General features: G+C 41.4%; 1 protein-coding gene across 6 annotated transcripts in view; it reads left to right on the forward strand.

The window, feature by feature from the left end:
* The first annotated feature begins 979 nt into the window (after positions 1-979).
* Positions 980-18,951, forward strand: part of LOC133244620 (BEN domain-containing protein 5) — a 1,484,041-nt gene continuing 1,466,069 nt past the window's right edge. The window contains exon 1 of one of the 6 annotated variants that reach the window (XM_061412038.1): positions 980-1,188. In XM_061412038.1, the coding sequence (XP_061268022.1) occupies positions 1,155-1,188 (34 nt within the window). In that variant the 5' untranslated portion in view covers positions 980-1,154. The remainder of the gene's footprint in view (positions 1,189-18,951) is intronic. The other 5 variants (XM_061412039.1, XM_061412040.1, XM_061412042.1 and 2 more) reach the window with 5 other exon arrangements.

An 18,951-nucleotide genomic window follows, 5' to 3' on the forward strand; every position in this document is an offset into this window, starting at 1 on the left:
GGTTGCCATTTCCTTCTCCAATGCATGAAAGTGAAAAGTGAAAGTGAAGTCACTCAGTCGTGTCCGACTCTTCGCGACCCCATGGGACTGCAGCCTACTAGGCTACTCCATCCATGGTATTTTCCAGGCAAGGGTACTAGAGTGGGGTGCCATTGCCTTCTCCGATGGGGGGACAGAGCAGTTCAATTAAGAATAAGGTTCTAGTTTGGTCTTAGAAGGTAGTGACAATTAGCAGAAATGGGAAAGAGCACCCTAGGTTATTCTGAGAGGTAGACTAAGCTTCCCAGGTGGCTCAGTGGTAAAGAATCTGCCTGTCAATGCAGGAGACACAGGTTCCATTCCTGAGTCAGGAAGATACCTGGAGAAGGAAATGGCAACTCATTCCAGTATTCTTGCCTGGGAAATTCCAAGGACAGAGGGGCCTGGCGGGCTACTGTCCATGGCATCTCAAGAGACCGACACGATTTACCCTCCAAAAAAGACTAAATAAGACTAGCGAAACAGAGGAAAGTGAAGCCTTTGCTACAGTTGGGGGCTAATGCTGAGGTAGAGAGGCGAGGAGGCAACCTCGTTAGTACTTCACGTGTTTGGGGTGGGATGGGCACATAATTATTCTCAGGGCATTCCAGTTGAAGATACAAGTTCTTCAGCACCTTGATCAGGGCCAGGCACACGGTAGGGAGAAGCGCTGGGAAATTGAGAAATCTGTCCCCAACTCTCAAAGTTGAGCACTAACCACAGCAAAGCCAGGCCATTCAGCTCTTCAGTCAGCACGTGCACCTGCTTGCGCGGCATGAGAGCGCGACCCCAGCGGACCAGGTCCCCGGCATTTCAGCGGCGGTCGAGCATGCTCAGTTGTCAGGACGCGGTGGCCGGGTTGCAAGGAAAAAGCGCCGCGGAGTCCCAGCTGGGCAGAAACCCCGCCAAGGAAGGTATCATTCCGAGGGGGCGGGGCCTCGGACGCACGCTTGCTCCCACCCCGCCCTCCTGCCACGCGCCACGCGCCGGCCGTCTACACGCCGGCTGCCCGTTGCCCTGGCAACCGTCGCGCAGCGTCTTCCTGAGGGAGCTCCTGTCAGCCGGCGGATCCCATCGCCCGCTCCCCACTGCCCCGCAATTTTCGCGTGGGCTCAGAGGCGGAACGACAACAAAAAATGGCGGAGCGGAGCCAGACGGCGCCTGAGGCAGGTCTGTGGGGGCGGTCGATCAGGTGGAAGCGCTGAGGCAGCACGGCGCTGGCCTGGGCCCCAGGGGACAGGGGACTTGGGCCTGGCGCTACTCCTGAAGAGGCATCCTCTGTGTTTGCGCGGTGAGGTTATGACCTCGGGATCAAGGGTCAAGGGAGGAGCACACCCCTCTGAGTGTCGGGGCAGAGGCCGCGCAGTCGAGGCGTCGCACGAGTGTATGAGAGTGTGTGCACTCTTTGGAGTGAACACTGGCTGAGAAAGGGCTGGGACCCCAGGGAAGACGACGCCCCTCCGGAGGGGCACCTGTGATAGGGGCTGATTGTAGGGGGTAGGCTGTGTCACAGGAGGGGTTGAACACAATCCTGTGGACTATGGGAGGGTCCTCTAAAGGGAGAGGGACTCTGATTCTGAGGAGGCAGATTAAGTAGGAGGAGTGTTACTTTAGTTTCAGGCAGTGCCATGGACGGGATATATGAGTATTTGTGCTTCAGGGAAGTGTAGTGACTGAGGGTCACCCTGTCACAGAGAAAGTATGCAAATCCTCATATGAGTCCTTAAGAGGACAAGAGGCTTGAGGGGACACCCAGCCCTTCAAAACCCTACCAAAGGAGGCTGGAGCCTGAGTGTGGGTGTGTATGGGATCAGTAATCTTGAAGGTCATTCAGAATCACAAAGGGATGCACATTCACTTTTATGTGGGTGGAAGCTAGTCTTTAAAGTGCAAGGAGACTAACAGGCAAAGAGACCTAGAATTCTGTTCCTGAGGGGACTGCCTTGTAAATTTGGCTGGCTTGGAGAGATAATGACCTAAGCTTTACAGGGTCATAGAAGAGAGAAAGAGCTTTTACAGTCCTGTGTATGTGGGAGAGGGTTTGTCCCTAAGAGGGATTGGGAACTGAAGAACTGGAGCATCAAAGTGATAGCTGTGTGTGTGTGTGTGTGTGTGTGTGTGTGTGTGTGTGTGTGTGTCTGTCTCTCTCTCTCTGTGTATAGAAAATCAGTGGCTTTGGTGAAATGTGTGGTGGTGGGTGATAGAGTGGTATCCATAATTTTGTATATGTGTCCTGATGGGGTATTTTGGTTATAAGAGTGACCCACTTGAATTATCCAGCCCTCTGGGGGTAGGGGAGGGAGGTTGTGGTTATGCTAAGACCATGCAGTGACTGAAACTGGAATCTGTAAAAAGCCATCAAGAATGATTTAAGAGACCATTTCCTCATAAGACCTGCATGGTTTGTCTTTCTTTCATGGCATCTCTGTTCTTGCACCAAGTAATTCCTCTACTTATTTTATAGTTTAAGCTCCCTCAACTTGAACATGCTCATTCTCTTTTTCATACTCCACCCAACACATGTTTGAGTGCCAACTATTCTCTAGGCATCAAATAAAGCACTGAAAACTCCCTACTTGTGATTCTCTTACCTTATTCTTTTTTCTTTTCTTTCCTCCCATAGATTTACTGCCTTCACACATATAATTTAATCTATTTAGTATTTTTATTGCTTACTGTCTCATTCCTCTAGAATGTAGGATCCATGAAGGCAAGGGTCTGTCTTGTGTTTATTAATTCCATATTCCTAGAACCATACCTTGTGTAGTTATTAATAAATATTTTTTAAATTAGTGACTAAATGACCTGATATTGTCTAGATGTTCAAGGAGTTTCTCTGAGGAAGTGAAATTTTAGTTGAGATATAATAGAGATTGAATAAATGAAGAGATGGTCAAAGAGTGGCCCAGGCAGAGGGAAACCATGTGCAAATACCCTAAGGTAGGAGGAAGCATGATGTATTATATTTAAGGAACTGAAAGGAGACAAGTGTGGCTGTACTTAGGGCAATAGGAAGACAAAAGAGGTAAGCTGAAGCAGATCTTTCAGGGCCTTAAAGGCTAGGATAAGAATTTTGGTCAAAAATCCAAAAATGGAGGGAAGGGATTGAGAAATGCTTAAAAGGCAAAATTAATAGGACTTAGTGAAAGATGGGAATGTGGGGGAAGGATGTATCAAAGTGTACTTCTAATTTTTTAGTTTGTGCAGCTGAATAGTTGGTGATGCCATTATGGAGATAGGGAGTCCTGAAAGGGATCTCGGCTGGGTTTGAGAGGGAAGATCATGTGTTTGGTTTTGGACAAATGGAATCTGAGATATCTTTGAGTTATCCAATAAGTGGAGAGATTGGCAAGGCAGTTGAATATACAATAAAAGTCTGGGGTAGCATGGAGTTAATTAGTGAAACTACGAGTGTGGATGAAATTGCCTAAAGGGAGTGTAAAGAGTGTAAAGAGAAGCAGCTTGGGATGAAGTGTTGAGCAGTTCCAGTACTTCAGTGCATTCTAAAGAGATAGATTAAAGAGGACAGGCAAAAAATGTTTGTGGCATGTTCAACAGCTTGAATGCTGCCAAGTGATATAAAAAGGAAGACTGAAGAGCTAGATTTAGAGCATATTTAGCATCATTGTTGTCGTTGTTGTTCAGTCACTCAGTCGTGTCTGACTCTTTGTGACCCCTTCGACTGAAGCATGCCAGGCTTCCCCATCCTTCACCATCTCCCGAAGCTTGCTCCAATTCACGTCCATTGAGTCAGTGGTGCCATTCAACCATCTTGTCTTCTGTTATCCCCTTTTCCTCCTGCCTTCAGTCTTTCCCAGCATCATCATCTTTTCTGAGTTAGCTCTTCTCATCAGGTGGCCAAAGGATTAGATTTTCAGCTTCAGCATCAGTCCTTCCAATGAATATTCGGGGTTGATTTCTTTTAGGATTAACTGATTTGATCTCCGTGCAGTCCAAGGGACTCTCAAGAGTCTTGTCCAACACCACAGTTCAGAAGCAACAATTCTTTGGTGCTCAGCCTTCTTTATGGTCCAACTCTCACATCCATACATGTCCCTGATAAGAGGAAACTGATGAAGGTATGAGCCAAACTAACTTATAAATCACTAATAACTGGCTCAATCTTTGCTTCTTAAGTCAGACTCCTGGGAGAGAATCAAATTGACACACATTACCTTTTCCCACTAGACCATATTGTAGATCACAAGCAAGTGTAGGATTGATTGTTTTTGAATTGGGTATCCAGCTATTGATCTCTGGAGACACCTGGTACAAAATATGTATATCTGGTGATTTCTCATCTCAAGAGCAGTAGCTGACATTCATGCAGTGTTTATGTGCGAGACATTGTACTAAGTACTTTAAATGTTTTAATCTACTTCAACATCATAACTACACTCTAAAGTATTATCTTTATTTAATATGTGAAGAAGTTTTGGCACAGAGAAGTTAAACAACTTGCGCAATCTGCAAATAATTAATGTACGATTATAGTTTTTTGGCTATTTTTGACATTATCTGGATTCATTACTTGGCCTTCTGTTTGTATTGCAACATATTGCATACTGATGAAATAATAGCTATGACGAAAATTCCTTCCCTACAGAAAACATTCCAAGCTAAGCATACATTAACAAAGTGAAGTGGAAAGAACTGGGGCTCAAATCCTTGTATAAATCATGTTTCTGTAACTTATTAGATGCAGACCTCAGATTCAAAATTTCTGATCTTAAAGTTTCCTTGTCTGTAAAATGCGGGTGATATTTGCAGTATAGTTGTTTTTGGTAGAGAGAGTGCAGCAAATGGTATTTACTTAATTCTGTTGAAGTTTGAATAAAAAAACTCAGATGTTTTATATATATATATACACACACACACACATACATATATATGTATGTACTGTACATATACAGTGGAAGTGAAAAATAGATTTAAGGGACTAGATCTGATAGACAGAGTGCCTGATGAACTATGGATGGAGGTTCCTGACATTGTACAGGAGACAGGGATCAAGACCATTCCCAAGAAAAAGAAATGCAAAAAAAGCAACATGGCTGTCTGAGGAGGCCTTACAAATAGCTGTGAAAAGAAGAGAAGCCAAAAGTAAAGGAGAAAAGGAAAGATATACCCATTTGAATGCAGAGTTCCAAAGAATAGCAAGGAGAGATAAGAAAGCCTTCCTCAATGATCAGTGCAAAGAAATAGAGGAAAACAATAGAATGGGAAAGACTAGAGATCTCTTCAAGTAGAAGTACCAAGGGAACATTTCATGCAAAGATGGGCTCGATAAAGGACAGAAATGGTATGGACCTAACAGAAGCAGAAGATATTAAGAAGAGGTGGCAAGAAGACACAGAAGAACTGTACAAGAAAGGTCTTCATGACCCAGATAATCACGATGGTGTGATCACTGACCTAGAGCCAGACATCCTGGAATGTGAAGTCAAGTGGCCTTAGGAAGCATCACTATGAACAAAGCTAGTGGAGGTGATGGAATTCCAGTTGAGCTATTTCAAATCCTAAAAGATGATGCTGTGAAAGTGCTGCACTCACTGTGCCAGCAAATTTGGAAACCTCAGCAGTGGCCACAGGACTGGAAAAGGTCAGTTTTCATTCCAATCCCAAAGAAAGGCAATGCCAAAGAATGCTCAAACTACCGCACAATTGCACTCATCTCAAACACTAGCAAAGTAATGCTCAAAATTCTCCAAGCCAGGCTTCAGCAATACATGAACCATGAACTTCCTGATGTTCAACCTGGTTTTAGAAAAGGCAGAAGACCAGAGATCAAATTGCTAACATCTGTTGGATCATCAAAAAAGCAAGAGAGTTCCAGAAAAACATCTATTTCTGCTTTATTGACTATTCCAAAGCCTTTGACTGTGTGGATCACAACAAACTGTGGAAAATTCTGAAAGAGATGGGAATACCAGACCACCTGACCTGCCTCCTGAGAAATCTGTATCAGGTCAAGAAGCAACAGTTAGAACTGGACATGGAGCAACGGACTTGTTCCAAATTGGGAAAGGAGTACATTAAGGCTGTATATTGTCACCCTGCCTATTTAACTTCTATGCAGAGTACATCATGAGAAACGCTGGGCTGGAAGAAGCACAAGCTGGAATAAGATTGCCAGGAGAAATATCAATAACCTCAGATATGCAGATGACACCACTCTTACAGCAGAAAGTTAAGAAGAACTAAAGAGCCTTGTGATAAAAGTGAAAGAGGAGAGTGAAAATGTTAGCTTAAAGCTCAACATTCAGAAAAAAAAGATCATGGCATCTGGTCCCATCACTTCATGGCAAATAGATGGAGAAACAATGGAAACAGTGTCAGATTTTATTTTTTTTGGGCTCCAAAATCACTGCAGATGGTGATTGAAGCCATGAAATTAAAAGACACTTACTCCTTGGAAGAAAATTTATGACCAACCTAGACATCATATTAAAAAGCAGAGACATTACTTTGTCAACAAAGGTCCGTCTAGTCAAGGCTATGGTTTCACCAGTAGTCGTGTATGGATGTGAGAGCTGGACTATAAAGAAAGCTGAGAGCTGAAGAATTGATGCTTTTGAACTGTGGTGTTGGAGAAGCCTCTTGAGAGTCCCTTGGACTGCAAGGAGATCCAACCAGTCCATCCTAAAAGAGATCAGTCCTGGGTGTTCTTTGGAAGGACTGATGTTGAAGCTGAAACTCCAATACTTTTGCCACCTGATGCAAAGAGCTGATTCATTTGAAAAGACTCTGATGCTGGCAAAGATTGAAGGCAGGAGGAGAAGGGGATGATAGAGGATGAGATGGTTGGTGGCATCACCGAGTCAATGGACATGAGTTTGAGTAAACTCCGGGAGTTGGTGATGGACAGGGAGCCCTGGCATGCTGCAGTCCATGGGGTCGCAAAGAGTCGGACACGACTGAGTGACTGAACTTATCTGAACTGAACTGATGTACTTTACAAATAAAAACATGCTTTAAACATACAGTGATTGGTATGAGACATTTCATTTTTCTTCATTAGCACAATTGATTTTCTATCAGAATAAAGGCAGACATCAAGTTTTGGAAAATATAGAATTGTTAGCTAAACTGTGTATGGTGGGAGAAGTCTCTGTATGAGGTGAATTTTGAGGAATTTCCTGAAAGAGAGAAGAGATACATACTTTTTTAAAGCATGCAGGTATCTCCATAAAGGGGTTCCTTGGTGGCTCAGACAGTAAAGACTGTCTGCAATGCAGGAGACTGATTCAGTCCCTGGGTTGGGAAAATCCATCACTATGCACTCCATTATTCTTGCCTAGAGAATCCGTCTAGCAGGCTATAGTCCACGGGGCTGCAAAGAGTAGAATGTGATCGAGGGACTAAGTACACACCCAGTTCTATAAGATGGTCAGATTTCCAGAAGGAATTTTCTTCTTGTAAATATTATACTTTAAAATAAGGACATTATTTAGAATTTTTCTTCCTATCCAAAAATTTGACTATTAATAACACCAAAATCAGATTGATTATATTCTTTGCAGCCAAAGATGGAGAAGCTCTATACAGTCAGCAAAAACAAGACCAGGAGCTGACTGTGGCTCAGATCATGAACTCCTTATTGCCAAATTCAGACTCAAATTGAAGAAAGTAGGGAAAACCACTAGACCATTCAGGTATGACTTAAATCAAATCCCTTGTGATTATACAGTGGAAGTGAGAAATAGATTTAAGGGGCTAGATCTAATAGATAGAGTGCCTGATGAACTATGGAATGAGGTTCGTGACATTGTACAGGAGACAAGGATCAAGACCATCCCCATGGAAAAGAAATGCAAAAAAGCAAAATGGCTGTCTGGGGAGGCCTTACAAATAGTTGTGAAAAGAAGAGAAGCGAAAAGCAAAGGAGAAAAGGAAAGATATAAGCATCTGAATGCAGAGTTCCAAAGAATAGCAAGAAAGGATAAGAAAGCCTTCTTCAGCAATCAATGCAAAGAAATGGAGGAAAACAACAGAATGGGAAAGACTAGAGATCACTTCAAGAAAATTAGAGATACCAAGGGAACATATCATGCAAAGATGTGCTCGATAAAGGACAGAAATGGTATGGACCTAACAGAAGCAGAAGATATTAAGAAGAGATGGCAAGAATACACAGAAGAACTATACAAAAAAGATCTTCATGACCTAGATAATCATGATGGTGTGATCACTGACCTAGAGCCAGACATCCTGGAATGTGAAGTCAAGTGGCCCTTAGAAAGCACCACTACGAACAAAGCTAGTGGAGGTGATGGAATTCCAGTTGAGCTATTCTAAATCCTGAAAAATGATGCTGTGAAAGTGCTGCACTCAATATGCCAGCAAATTTGGAAACCTCAGCAGTGGCCACAGAACTGGAAAAGGTCAGTTTTCATTCCAATTCCAAATAAAGGCAATGCCAAAGAATGCTCAAACTACCGCACAATTGCACTCATCTCACATGCTAGTAAAGTAATGCTCAAAATTCTCCAAGCCAGGCTTCAGCAATACGTGAACCATGAACTTCCTGATGTTCAAGCTGGTTTTAGAAAAGGCAGAAGAACCAGAGATCAAATTGCCAACATCTGCAGGATCATGGAAAAAGCAAGAGAGTTCCAGAAAAACATCTATTTCTGCTTTATTGACTATGCCAAAGCCTTTGACTGTGTGGATCACAATAAACTGTGGAAAATCCTGAAAGAGATGGGAATACCAGACCACCTGACCTGCCTCTTGAGAAACCTGTATGCAGGTCAAGAAGCAACAGTTAGAACTGGACATGGAACAACAGACTGGTTCCAAATAGGAAAGAAGTACGTCAAGGCTGTATATTGTCACCCTGCTTATTTAACTTCTATGCAGAGTACATCATGAGAAACGCTGGACTGGAAGAAATACAAGCTGGAATCAAGATTGCCAGGAGAAATATCAATAACCTCAGATATGCAGATGACACCACCCTTATGGCAGAAAGTGAAGAGGAACTCAAAAGCCTCTTGATGAAAGTGAAAGTGGAGAGTGAGAAAGTTGGCTTAAAGCTCAACATTCAGAAAACAAAGATCATGGCATCTGGTCCCGTCATTTCATGGCAAATAGATGGGGAAACAGTGGAAACAGTGTCAGACTTTATTTGGGGGGGCTCCAAAATCAGTGCAGAAGGTGACTGCAGCCATGAAATTAAAAGACGCTTACTCCTTGGAAGGAAAGTTATGACCAACCTAGACAGCATATTGAAAAGCACAGACATTACTTTGCCAACAAAGGTCCGTCTAGTCAAGGCTATGGTTTTTCCTGTGGTCATGTATGGATGTGAGAGTTGGACTGTGAAGAAGGCTGAGCGCCGAAGAATTGATGCTTTTGAACTGTGGTGTTGGAGAAGACTCTTGAGAGTCCCTTGGACTGCAAGGAGATCCAACCAGTCCATTCTAAAGGAGATCAGCCCTGGGATTTCTTTGGAAGGAATGATGCTAAAGCTGAAACTCCAGTACTTTGGCCACCTCATGCGAAGAGTTGATTCATTGGAAAAGACTGTGATGCTGGGAGGGATTGGGGGCAGGAGGAGAAGGGGACGACAGAGGATGAGTTGGCTGGATGGCATCACTGACCCGATGGACGTGAGTCTGAGTGAACTCTGGGAGTTGGTGATGGACAGGGAGGCCTGGCGTGCTGCGATTCATGGGGTTGAAAAGAGTCAGAAACGACTGAGCTACTGAACTGAACTGAACTCTACAAAGATAGTTATTGCTAACTAAAGGTTAGTCTCAGGCTAGATTGTACCTGCTTCAGTTTCTCAGAATCTTCTGCCTTTCTAGCTATCCTTAAGAAAGCTTTTGTTCTAAGTACCTGATAAAATAATTGGTTTTCTTTTATTGCCAAGTTTGTTGGTTTTTTTCTTTTTGGAGGCCCATGTAGAGCAAAAATTTTAGAGTTATGCTGTCTGTTAAAGTGACCTGAACCTTGATCACTTTTTCTGTGAACAAAGTGGGTCTTTTTTTAAAAGCAGCTTTGCATTATCTGAAATTATCTATAGACAGAATCTTGAAATTTTAAAAACCCTTAGAAATGAGAATAATGTTTTCTATATTTTTTTAATAGTTGGGCAAAATATTTAAGTTTTTTTGACTTTAGTTTCCTTATTTGTAAATTTGGGATAGTAACACCTACTTTTCAGGTGGCAGAGATAGTGTATGGAAAGTGCAGAATGTTTATACCCTCAAAGAAGTGATAGCTTAGTTGGTGAGCGTACATGTATGTGTGTGTGTGCCTTTTCCTAAAGACTTACTAGTAAAATCACCTTTAAAAGAAGAGGAAATCCAGGTCTACAGTCTCTTATAGGGCAGCTTTGCATGCAAATATATTTCAGAATTCAGATTATTTTTTGTTATGGAAAGGCAGTATTGTCTTATGTAATGGCTTATGTACCTATGCATTTCTTATGTACTGTTTGTTACAGAACACTTCCAGTGAAGTATGGGAGAGTGCCCTATAATCAAACACATTAATCATATTCACACTAATTGAATTAAAGTTATGAATAGCTTCACATCAATTTAAGTTTTACTAGCAGATTAGTTTTAGCACTAAAGTTGTGAACAAAAATTACTATTTTTAGAGACTTAAGGATTTTGGAATTATAGAAGAGGGACTGTGGACTGATATAATTTTATCCTTTTTAAGAAAAAATTTTTTAAACTTCAGGTTATTTTTTGTCATGTTTTTATCTTTTGTAACATCATTGTGCTGAGCTTTATGAAAAATCCCAAAAGTTTTGGAACAGAAAACACCTTTTGTTTCCATGATGTTTATATGCTTATTTCTTTTAAGGAACTCTGATAATGTCTGTATTTCTGAGATCTATGAATGTTGCATTTGGCTTCAGTTTCAGTATCTTGGGCTTCCCTGGTAGCTCAGCTGGTAAAGAATCCACCTGCAATGCAGGAGACTCTGGTTCGATTCCTGGTTTGGGAAGATCCCCTGGAGAAGGGATAGGCTACCATCTCTAGTATTCTTGGGCTTCCCTGGTGGCTCAGCTGGTAAAGAATCAACCTTCAATGTGGGAGACCTGGGTTCGATCCCTGGGTTGGGAAGATCCCCTGGAAAAGGGAAAGACTACCCACTTTGTTATTCTGGCCTAGAGAATTCTGTACAGTCCGGTCCACAGGGTTGCAAAAAGTTGGACATGACTGAGCGACCTTCACTTTCACTTTCAGTATCTTGGCTCAGGGTCATTTTCAAGGAGAGATACTAGAGAACTATAGCATTCAGTTAGAAGGATGCCAATACTTTAATACATATTCTTAACAAAATCATAGCTTTATCTTTGAGTCATTTAAGAACAGCACAGTCTTCTGAGTTTCAGAATATTTTTATTAATTGTTAAATTTCACCAATGGAGCAAGTGTTAGTTTTAGTATTGATTTAAGAAAAATTTTCATTCTTAACAGAATTTTATTTTTTTGATTATAAAAAATTATCTCAATTATGAAAGCTTGTGATAATTCATTAATGGTTTTTATCATATGGGAATATGATAATTTTTACTTTTTACATATCCCATTTATTTAATGGGTTCAGAGAAATTTTTCTTTTTTTTTCAAACTGTAAAGGGAGAAGTTTTTATTTGTCATATATTTTTGAGAAATATTGATTGTGAATATTTGACTCTAAATAAACTTTCAAAATAATATACTTACATGTCAATTGAAGGAAAACAAAGCAAGCAAATGCAAAGATGCCTAGAATTTTATATAAGAATAAAAATTTTTATGTAGGATTGGAAATTCCTAAATAAAAACTTTGAACAATGTTATGGAAAAATACCTGAGGTTTGTTGTAAAGGAATGGGAAAAACAATCTGCCAACAATTATAGTTTACTTGCCTTTTTTTTTTTTAAAAAGAATATATACTTGCCTTTTTAAAGAAGTTTAGAAATCATTCATTTGAAGATATTAATCTCTATGTCAGACTTTGCAGAAGAAATCACTATGCTGTGGACTATGTTATTAATTTTAAAAATCACTCATTCATATTTCTGTTTTTGTTCCAGTACCATAGTGTTTTGATGACTTTTGCTTTGTAGTATAGTCTGAAGTCAGGGAGTCTGATCCCTTCAGTTGTGTTTTTCTTTCTCAAAACCATCTTTGCTGTTTAGGGTCTTTAGTACTTCCATAGAAATTGTAAAATTTTTTGTTCTAATTCTGTGAATAATGCCACTGGTAATTTGATAAGGATTGCATTAAATCTATAGCTTCCTTTGGGTAGTAAAGTCATTTTCACAATGTTGATTCTTCCAGTCCAAGAACATGGTATATCTATCAGTGTCATCTTTGATTTCTTTCATTAGTATCTTATAGTTTGCTGAATACAAGTCCTTTGCCTCCTTAGGTAGGTTCATTCCTAGGTATTTTATTCTTTTTGTTGTGATGGTAAATGGGATCATTTCCTTGGTTTCTCTTACTGATCTTTCACTGTTAGTATATAGGAAAGCAAGAGATTTCTGTGTCTTAATTTGACTTTATTCATTGATTAGCTCTAGTAGTTTTCTAGTAGCATCTTTAGGATATTCTGTGTATAATATGTCTCTGCAAACAGTGACAGTTTTACTTCTTCTTTTCCAATTTGTATTCCTTTTATTTCTTTTTCTTCTCTGATTGTTGTGGCTAGGACTTTCCAAATTATGTTGAATATGAGTGGCAAGAGAGGGTATCCTTGTCTAGTTCCTGATCTTAGAGGAAATGCTTTCAGATGTTCACTGTTAAGAATAATATTTGCTTCTGGTTCAAGATGGCAGAGTAGAAGGACTTGCACTCATCTCCACCTATGAGAGCACCAAAATTGCAACTAGCTGTTGAACAACCATCAACAAGAGGACACTGGAACCCACCCAAAAAAGATACCCCACATCCAATGGCAAAGAAGAAGCCTCAGTGAGATGGTAGGCGGGGTGTAATCACAATAAAATTGAATACCATACTTGCTGGGTGGGTGACCCACAGACTGGAGAACAATAATACCAAAGAACTTCTCACGCTATTATTCTGAACCTCACGTCAGGTTTCCCAGCCTGGGGATCCGGCAAAGGGACTGGGAATCCCCAGGGAATCTGGCCTTGACAGCCAGCAATATTTGCTTATAGGCCTTCTAGAGGACTGAGGGAAACAGAGACTCAAGTCTTAGAGGGCACAAACAAAATTTTCATGCACCAAGACCCAGAGGAGAGGAGCAGTGACCCCACAGGAGACTGAATCAAAACCTTACCAGACAAGCAAAAGTTAAGAGAATTCAGCACCATTAAACCAGCTTTATAATAGATGTTAAAGGAACTTCTTTAGGCAGGAAACACAAGACAAGGAAAAGACCTACAGAAAATAAACCCAAAACAATTAAGAAAGCAGTAATAGAATAATACAGATTAATAATTACCTTGAATGTTAATGGATTAAATGCAGGAACCAAAAGACATAGTCTGCCTGGATGGATGAAAACATGTACATATTTGGACTTCCACTTACCACATCACTCTGCTTGACTCCCTCAGATTGTGTGTATTTATTTTATATTATTAAATTAATCCTGTTCCCATTATGGCTTGCAATTGTAATTACTTTTATCTTTTGTCTGGCTATTGACTATGAAAACTGGTAAACACCTTTTACATTGTGACTGTAACTATTACTCACTTAATACCATTGTATCATGTTTGGTGGAAAATTCTTCAAGAGATGGGAATACCAGGCCATCATCTGACCTGCCTCTTGAGAAACCTATATGCAGGTCAGGAAGCAACAGTTAGAATTGGACATGGAACAACAGACTGGTTCCAAATAGGAAAAGGAGTACGTCAAGGCTGTATATTGTCACCCTGCTTATTTAACTTCTATGCAGAGTATATCATGAGAAACGCTGGACTGGAAGAAGCACAAGCTGGAAACAAGATTGCAGGGAGAAATATCAATAACCTCAGATATGCAGATGACACCACCCTTATGGCAGAAAGTGAAGAGGAACTAAAAAAGCCTCTTGATGAAAGTGAAGGAGGAGAGTGAAAAAGTTGGCCTAAAGCTCCACATTCAGAAAACGAAGATCATGGCATCTGGTCCCATCACTTCATGGCAAATAGATAGGGAAACAGTGTCAGACTTTATTTTTGGGGGCTCCAAAATCACTGTAGATGGTGACTGAAGCCATGAAATTGAAAGATTCTTACTCCTTGGAAGGAAAGTTATGACCAACCTAGATAGCATATTGAAAAGCAGAGACATTACTTTGCCAACAAAGGTCTGTCTAGTCAAGGTTATGGTTTTTCCAGTAGTCATGTATGGATGTGAGAGTTGAACTGTGAAAAAGCTGAGCACGGAAGAATTGATGCTTTTGAACTGTGGTGTTGGAGAAGACTCTTGAGAGTCCCATGGACTGCAAGGAGATCCAGCCAGTCCATTCTGAAGGAGATCAGCCCTGGGATTCTTTGGAAGGAATGATGCTAAAGCTGAAACTCCAGTACTTTGGCCACCTCATGCGAAGAGTTGACTCATTGGAAAAGACTGTGATGCTGGGAGGGATTGGGGGCAGGAGGAGAAGGGGACGACAGAATATGAGATGGCTGGATGGCATCACCGACTCGATGGATGTGGGTCTGGATGAACTCCGGGAGTCGGTGATGGACAGGGAGGCCTGGCATGCTGCAATTCATGGGGTCGCAAACAGCGGACACGACTGAGCGACTGAACTGAACTGAACTGATCATGTTTGGTCAACAGAAAAATAATAGAACTCTGTATCACCAGAAAGGTGAAAGTGAAAGTCGCTCAGTCCTGTCTGACTCTTTGTGACCCCATGGACTGGGGAAACAGACTCTTGGAGGGCACAGACAAAACTTTGTATACACCAGGACCCAGGAGAAAGGAGCAGTGACCCCACAAGAGATTGAGCCAGACTTGCCTGTGAATATCCAGGAGTCTCCAGTGGAGGCATGGGTCAACAGTGTCCTGCCACTGGGTCAGAGGCACTGAATACAACAGTCCTGGGAGCCCTGGTGGATGCTGGCATAAGTCCTTTTGAAGAAGGTCACCATTACTGCTATTACTCCTACCATAGTTTGGCCTCAGGCCAAACTACAGGGAGGGACACAGCCCCACCAATCAACAGAAAATTGGATTAAAGATTTACTGAGCATGGTGCCACCCATCTGAGCAGACCCAGATTCCCCCACAGCCAGTCCCTCCTATCAGGACGCTTCCACAAGCCTCTTATCCTTATCCATCATCAGGGCAGACAGAATGAAAACTGCAATCAAAAAAAACCAAACCAAACTGATCACATGGATCACAGCCTCGTTTAATTCAATGAAACTATGAGCCCTGCCATGTAAGGCCACCCAAGATGGACGGGTCATGATGGAGAGTTCTGATAAAATGTGGTCCACTGGAGAAGAGAATGGCAAGCGCCTTCAGTTTTCTTGCCTTGAGAACCCCATGAACAATATGAAAAGGCAAAAAGATATGACACTGAAAGATGAACTCCTCAGTCAGTAGGTGGCCATATGCTACTGGAGAAGAGTGGAGAAATAGTTCAGGAAAGAATGAAGAGGCTGAGCCAAAGCAAAAACAACACCCAGTTTTGAATGTGACTGGTGATGGAAGTCTGATGCTGTAAAGAACAATATTGCATAGGAACCTGGAATGTTAGGTTCATGAATCAAGGTAAATTGGAAGTGGTCAAACAGGAGATGGCAAGAGTGAACATTGACATTTTAGGAATCAGTGAACTAAGATGGGCAGAAATGGGTGAATTTAATTCAGATGACCATTACATCTACTACTGTGGGCAAGAATCCCTTAGAAGAAATGGAGTAGTCCTTATAGTCCACCAGAGTCTGAAATGCAGTACTTGGATGCAGTCTCAAAAATGACAGAATGATCTCTGTTCATTTCCAAGGCAAACCATTCAGTATCACAGTAATCCAAGTCTATGCCCCAACCACTGAAAAAGCTGAAGTTGAATGGTTATATGAAGACCTATAAGACCTTTTAGAATTAACACCAAAAAAAAAAGATGTCTTTTTCATCATAGGGGATTGTAATGCAAAAGTAGGAAGTTAAGAGATACCTGGAGTAACAGGCAAGTTTGGGCCTTGGAGTACAAAATGAAGCAGGGCAAAGGCTAACAGAGTTTTAAGACAATGCGGTGGTAGTAGAAAACACCCTCTTCCAACAACACAAGAGACGACTTTACACATGGACATTACCAGATGGTCAATACTGAAATCAGATTGATTATGTTTTTTGTAGCTGAAGATGGAGAAGCTCTATACAGTCAGCAAAAACCAGACTGGGAGCTGACTGTGGCTCAGATCATGAACTCCTTATTGCAAAATTCAGACTTAAATTGAAGAAAGTAGGGAAAACCACTAGGCCATTCAGGTATGACCCAAATCAAATCCCTTACGATTATACAGTGGAAGTGACAAATAGATTCAAGATATTAGATCTGTTAGACAGAATGCATGAAGAACTATGGACAGAGGTTTGTAACATTGTATAGGAGGTGGTAATCAAAACCATCCCCAAGAAAAAGAAATGCAAAAGGGCAAAATGTTTCTTTGAGGAGGGCTTACAAATAGTTGAGAAAAGAGAAGCAAAAGGTGAAGGAGAAAAGGAAAGATATATCTATCTGAATGAAGTTCAGTTCAGTTCAGTTGCTCAGTCGTGTCCAACTCTTTGCGACCCTGTGGACTGCAGCACGCCAGGCCTCCCTGTCCATCACCAACTCCTGGAGTTTACTCAAACTCATGTTCATTGAGTTGATGATGCCATCCAACCATCTCATCCTCTGTTGTCGCCTTCTCCTTCCACCTTCAATCTTTCCCAGCATCAAGGTCTTTTCAAATGAGTCAGCTCTTCACATCAGGTGGCCAAAGTATTGGAGCTTCAGCTTCAGCATCAGTCCTTCCAATGATTATTCAGGGCTGATTTCCTTTAGGATGGACTGGTTGGATTTCCTTGCAGTCCAAGGGATTCTCAAGAGTCTTCTCCAACATCACAGTTCAAAAGCATCAGTTCTTCAGTGCTCAGCTTTCTTTATAGTCCAACTCTCACATCCATACATGACTACTGGAAAAACCATAGCCTTGACTAGACAGACCTTTGTTGGCAAAGTAATGTCTCTTCTATAGAATAACAAGACGAGATAAGAAAGCCTTCCTAAGTGATCAATGCGAAGAAATAGAGCAAAACAGTAGAATGGGAAAGACTAGAGATCTCTTCAAGAAAATTAGAGATACCAAGGGAAAATTTCATGCAAAGATGGGTACAATAAAGGACAGAAATGGTATGAACCTAACAGAAGCAGAAGATATTAAGAAGAGGTGGCAAGAAGACACAAAAGAACTATACAAAAAAGATCTTCATGACCCAGATAACCACAATGGTGTGATCATTCACCTGGAGCTAGACATCCTAGAATCCGAAGTCACTGGACCTTAGGAAGCATCATTACAAACAAAGCTAGTAGAGATGATGGAATTCCAGGTGAGCTTTTTCACATCCTAAAAGATGATGCTGTGAAAGTGCTGCATTCAATATGCCAACAGATTTGGAAAACTCACTAGTGATCACAGGACTGGAAGAAGTCAGGTTGTATTCCAATCCCAAAGAAAGTCAGTGCCAAAAAATGTTCAGACTACTCCACAATTTCATTCATTTCACATGCTAGCAAAATAATGCTAAAAATTCTCCAAGCTAGGCTTCAACAGTAAGTGAACCAAGAACTTCCAGATGTTCAAGCTGGATTTGGAAAAAGAGGAGGAACCAGAGATCATATTGCCAACATCCATTGGATGAGAGAAAAAGCAAGAGAATTCCAGAAAAACATCTACTTCTGATTCATTGACTATGCCAAAGCCTTTGACTATGTGGATCACAACAAACTGTGGAAAATTCTTCAAGAGATGGGAAGAATAGACCTCCTTACCAGCCTCCTGGGAAAACTTATGCAGGTCAAGAAGCAACAGTTTAAACCAGACAGGGAACAATGGACTGGTTCCAAATTGGGAAATGCTGTATATTGCCACCCTGCTCATTTAACTTATATGCAGAATACATCATGTGAAATGCCGGGCTGGATAAAGCACAAGCTGCAATCAAGATTTCTGGGAGAAATATCAATAACATCAGATATGCAGGTGACATCACCTTTATGGCAGAAAGGGAAGAGGAACTAAAGAGCCTCTTGATGAAAGTGAAGGAGGAGAGTGAAAAAGCTGGCTTAAAACTCAGCATTCAAAAAGCTAAGATTGTGGCATTTGTTCCCATCACTTCATGCCAAATAGATGGGAAAACAATGGAAACAGTGACAGACTCAGTGTTCTTGCCTGGAGAATCCTAGGGACGGGGGAGCCTGGTGGGCTGCCATCTATGGGGTCGCACAGAGTCGGACATGACTGTAGTGACACAGCAGCAGCAGCAGCAGCCAAAATCACTGCAGATGGTGACTGCAGCCATGAAATTAAAACACACTTGCTCCTTGGAAGAAAAGCTATGACCAACCCAGATAGCATATTAAAATGCAGTGACATTACTTTGCCAACATTGGTCTGTCTAGCCAAAGCTATTGTTTTTCTAGTAGCCATGTATGGATTGAGAGTTGTACCATAAAGAAAACTGGGCACTGAAGAATTTTTGCTTTTGAACTTTGGTGTTGGAGAAGACTCTTGAACTCAGAAGACTGCAAGGAGATTAAACCAGTCAATCCTAAAGGAAATCAGTCCTGAATATTTGTTGGAAGGACTGATGCTGAGGCTGAAGCTCCAATTCTTTGGCCATCTGATGCTAAGAACTGACCCATTGGAAAATACCCTATTTCTAGGAATGATTAGTGGCATGAGGAGAAAGGACATTGGAAAATGAGATGGTTGGATGGCATCACTGACTTGACGG

This window comes from Bos javanicus, chromosome 3 (assembly GCF_032452875.1).
Source record: "Bos javanicus breed banteng chromosome 3, ARS-OSU_banteng_1.0, whole genome shotgun sequence".
Taxonomy (NCBI): domain Eukaryota; kingdom Metazoa; phylum Chordata; class Mammalia; order Artiodactyla; family Bovidae; genus Bos; species Bos javanicus.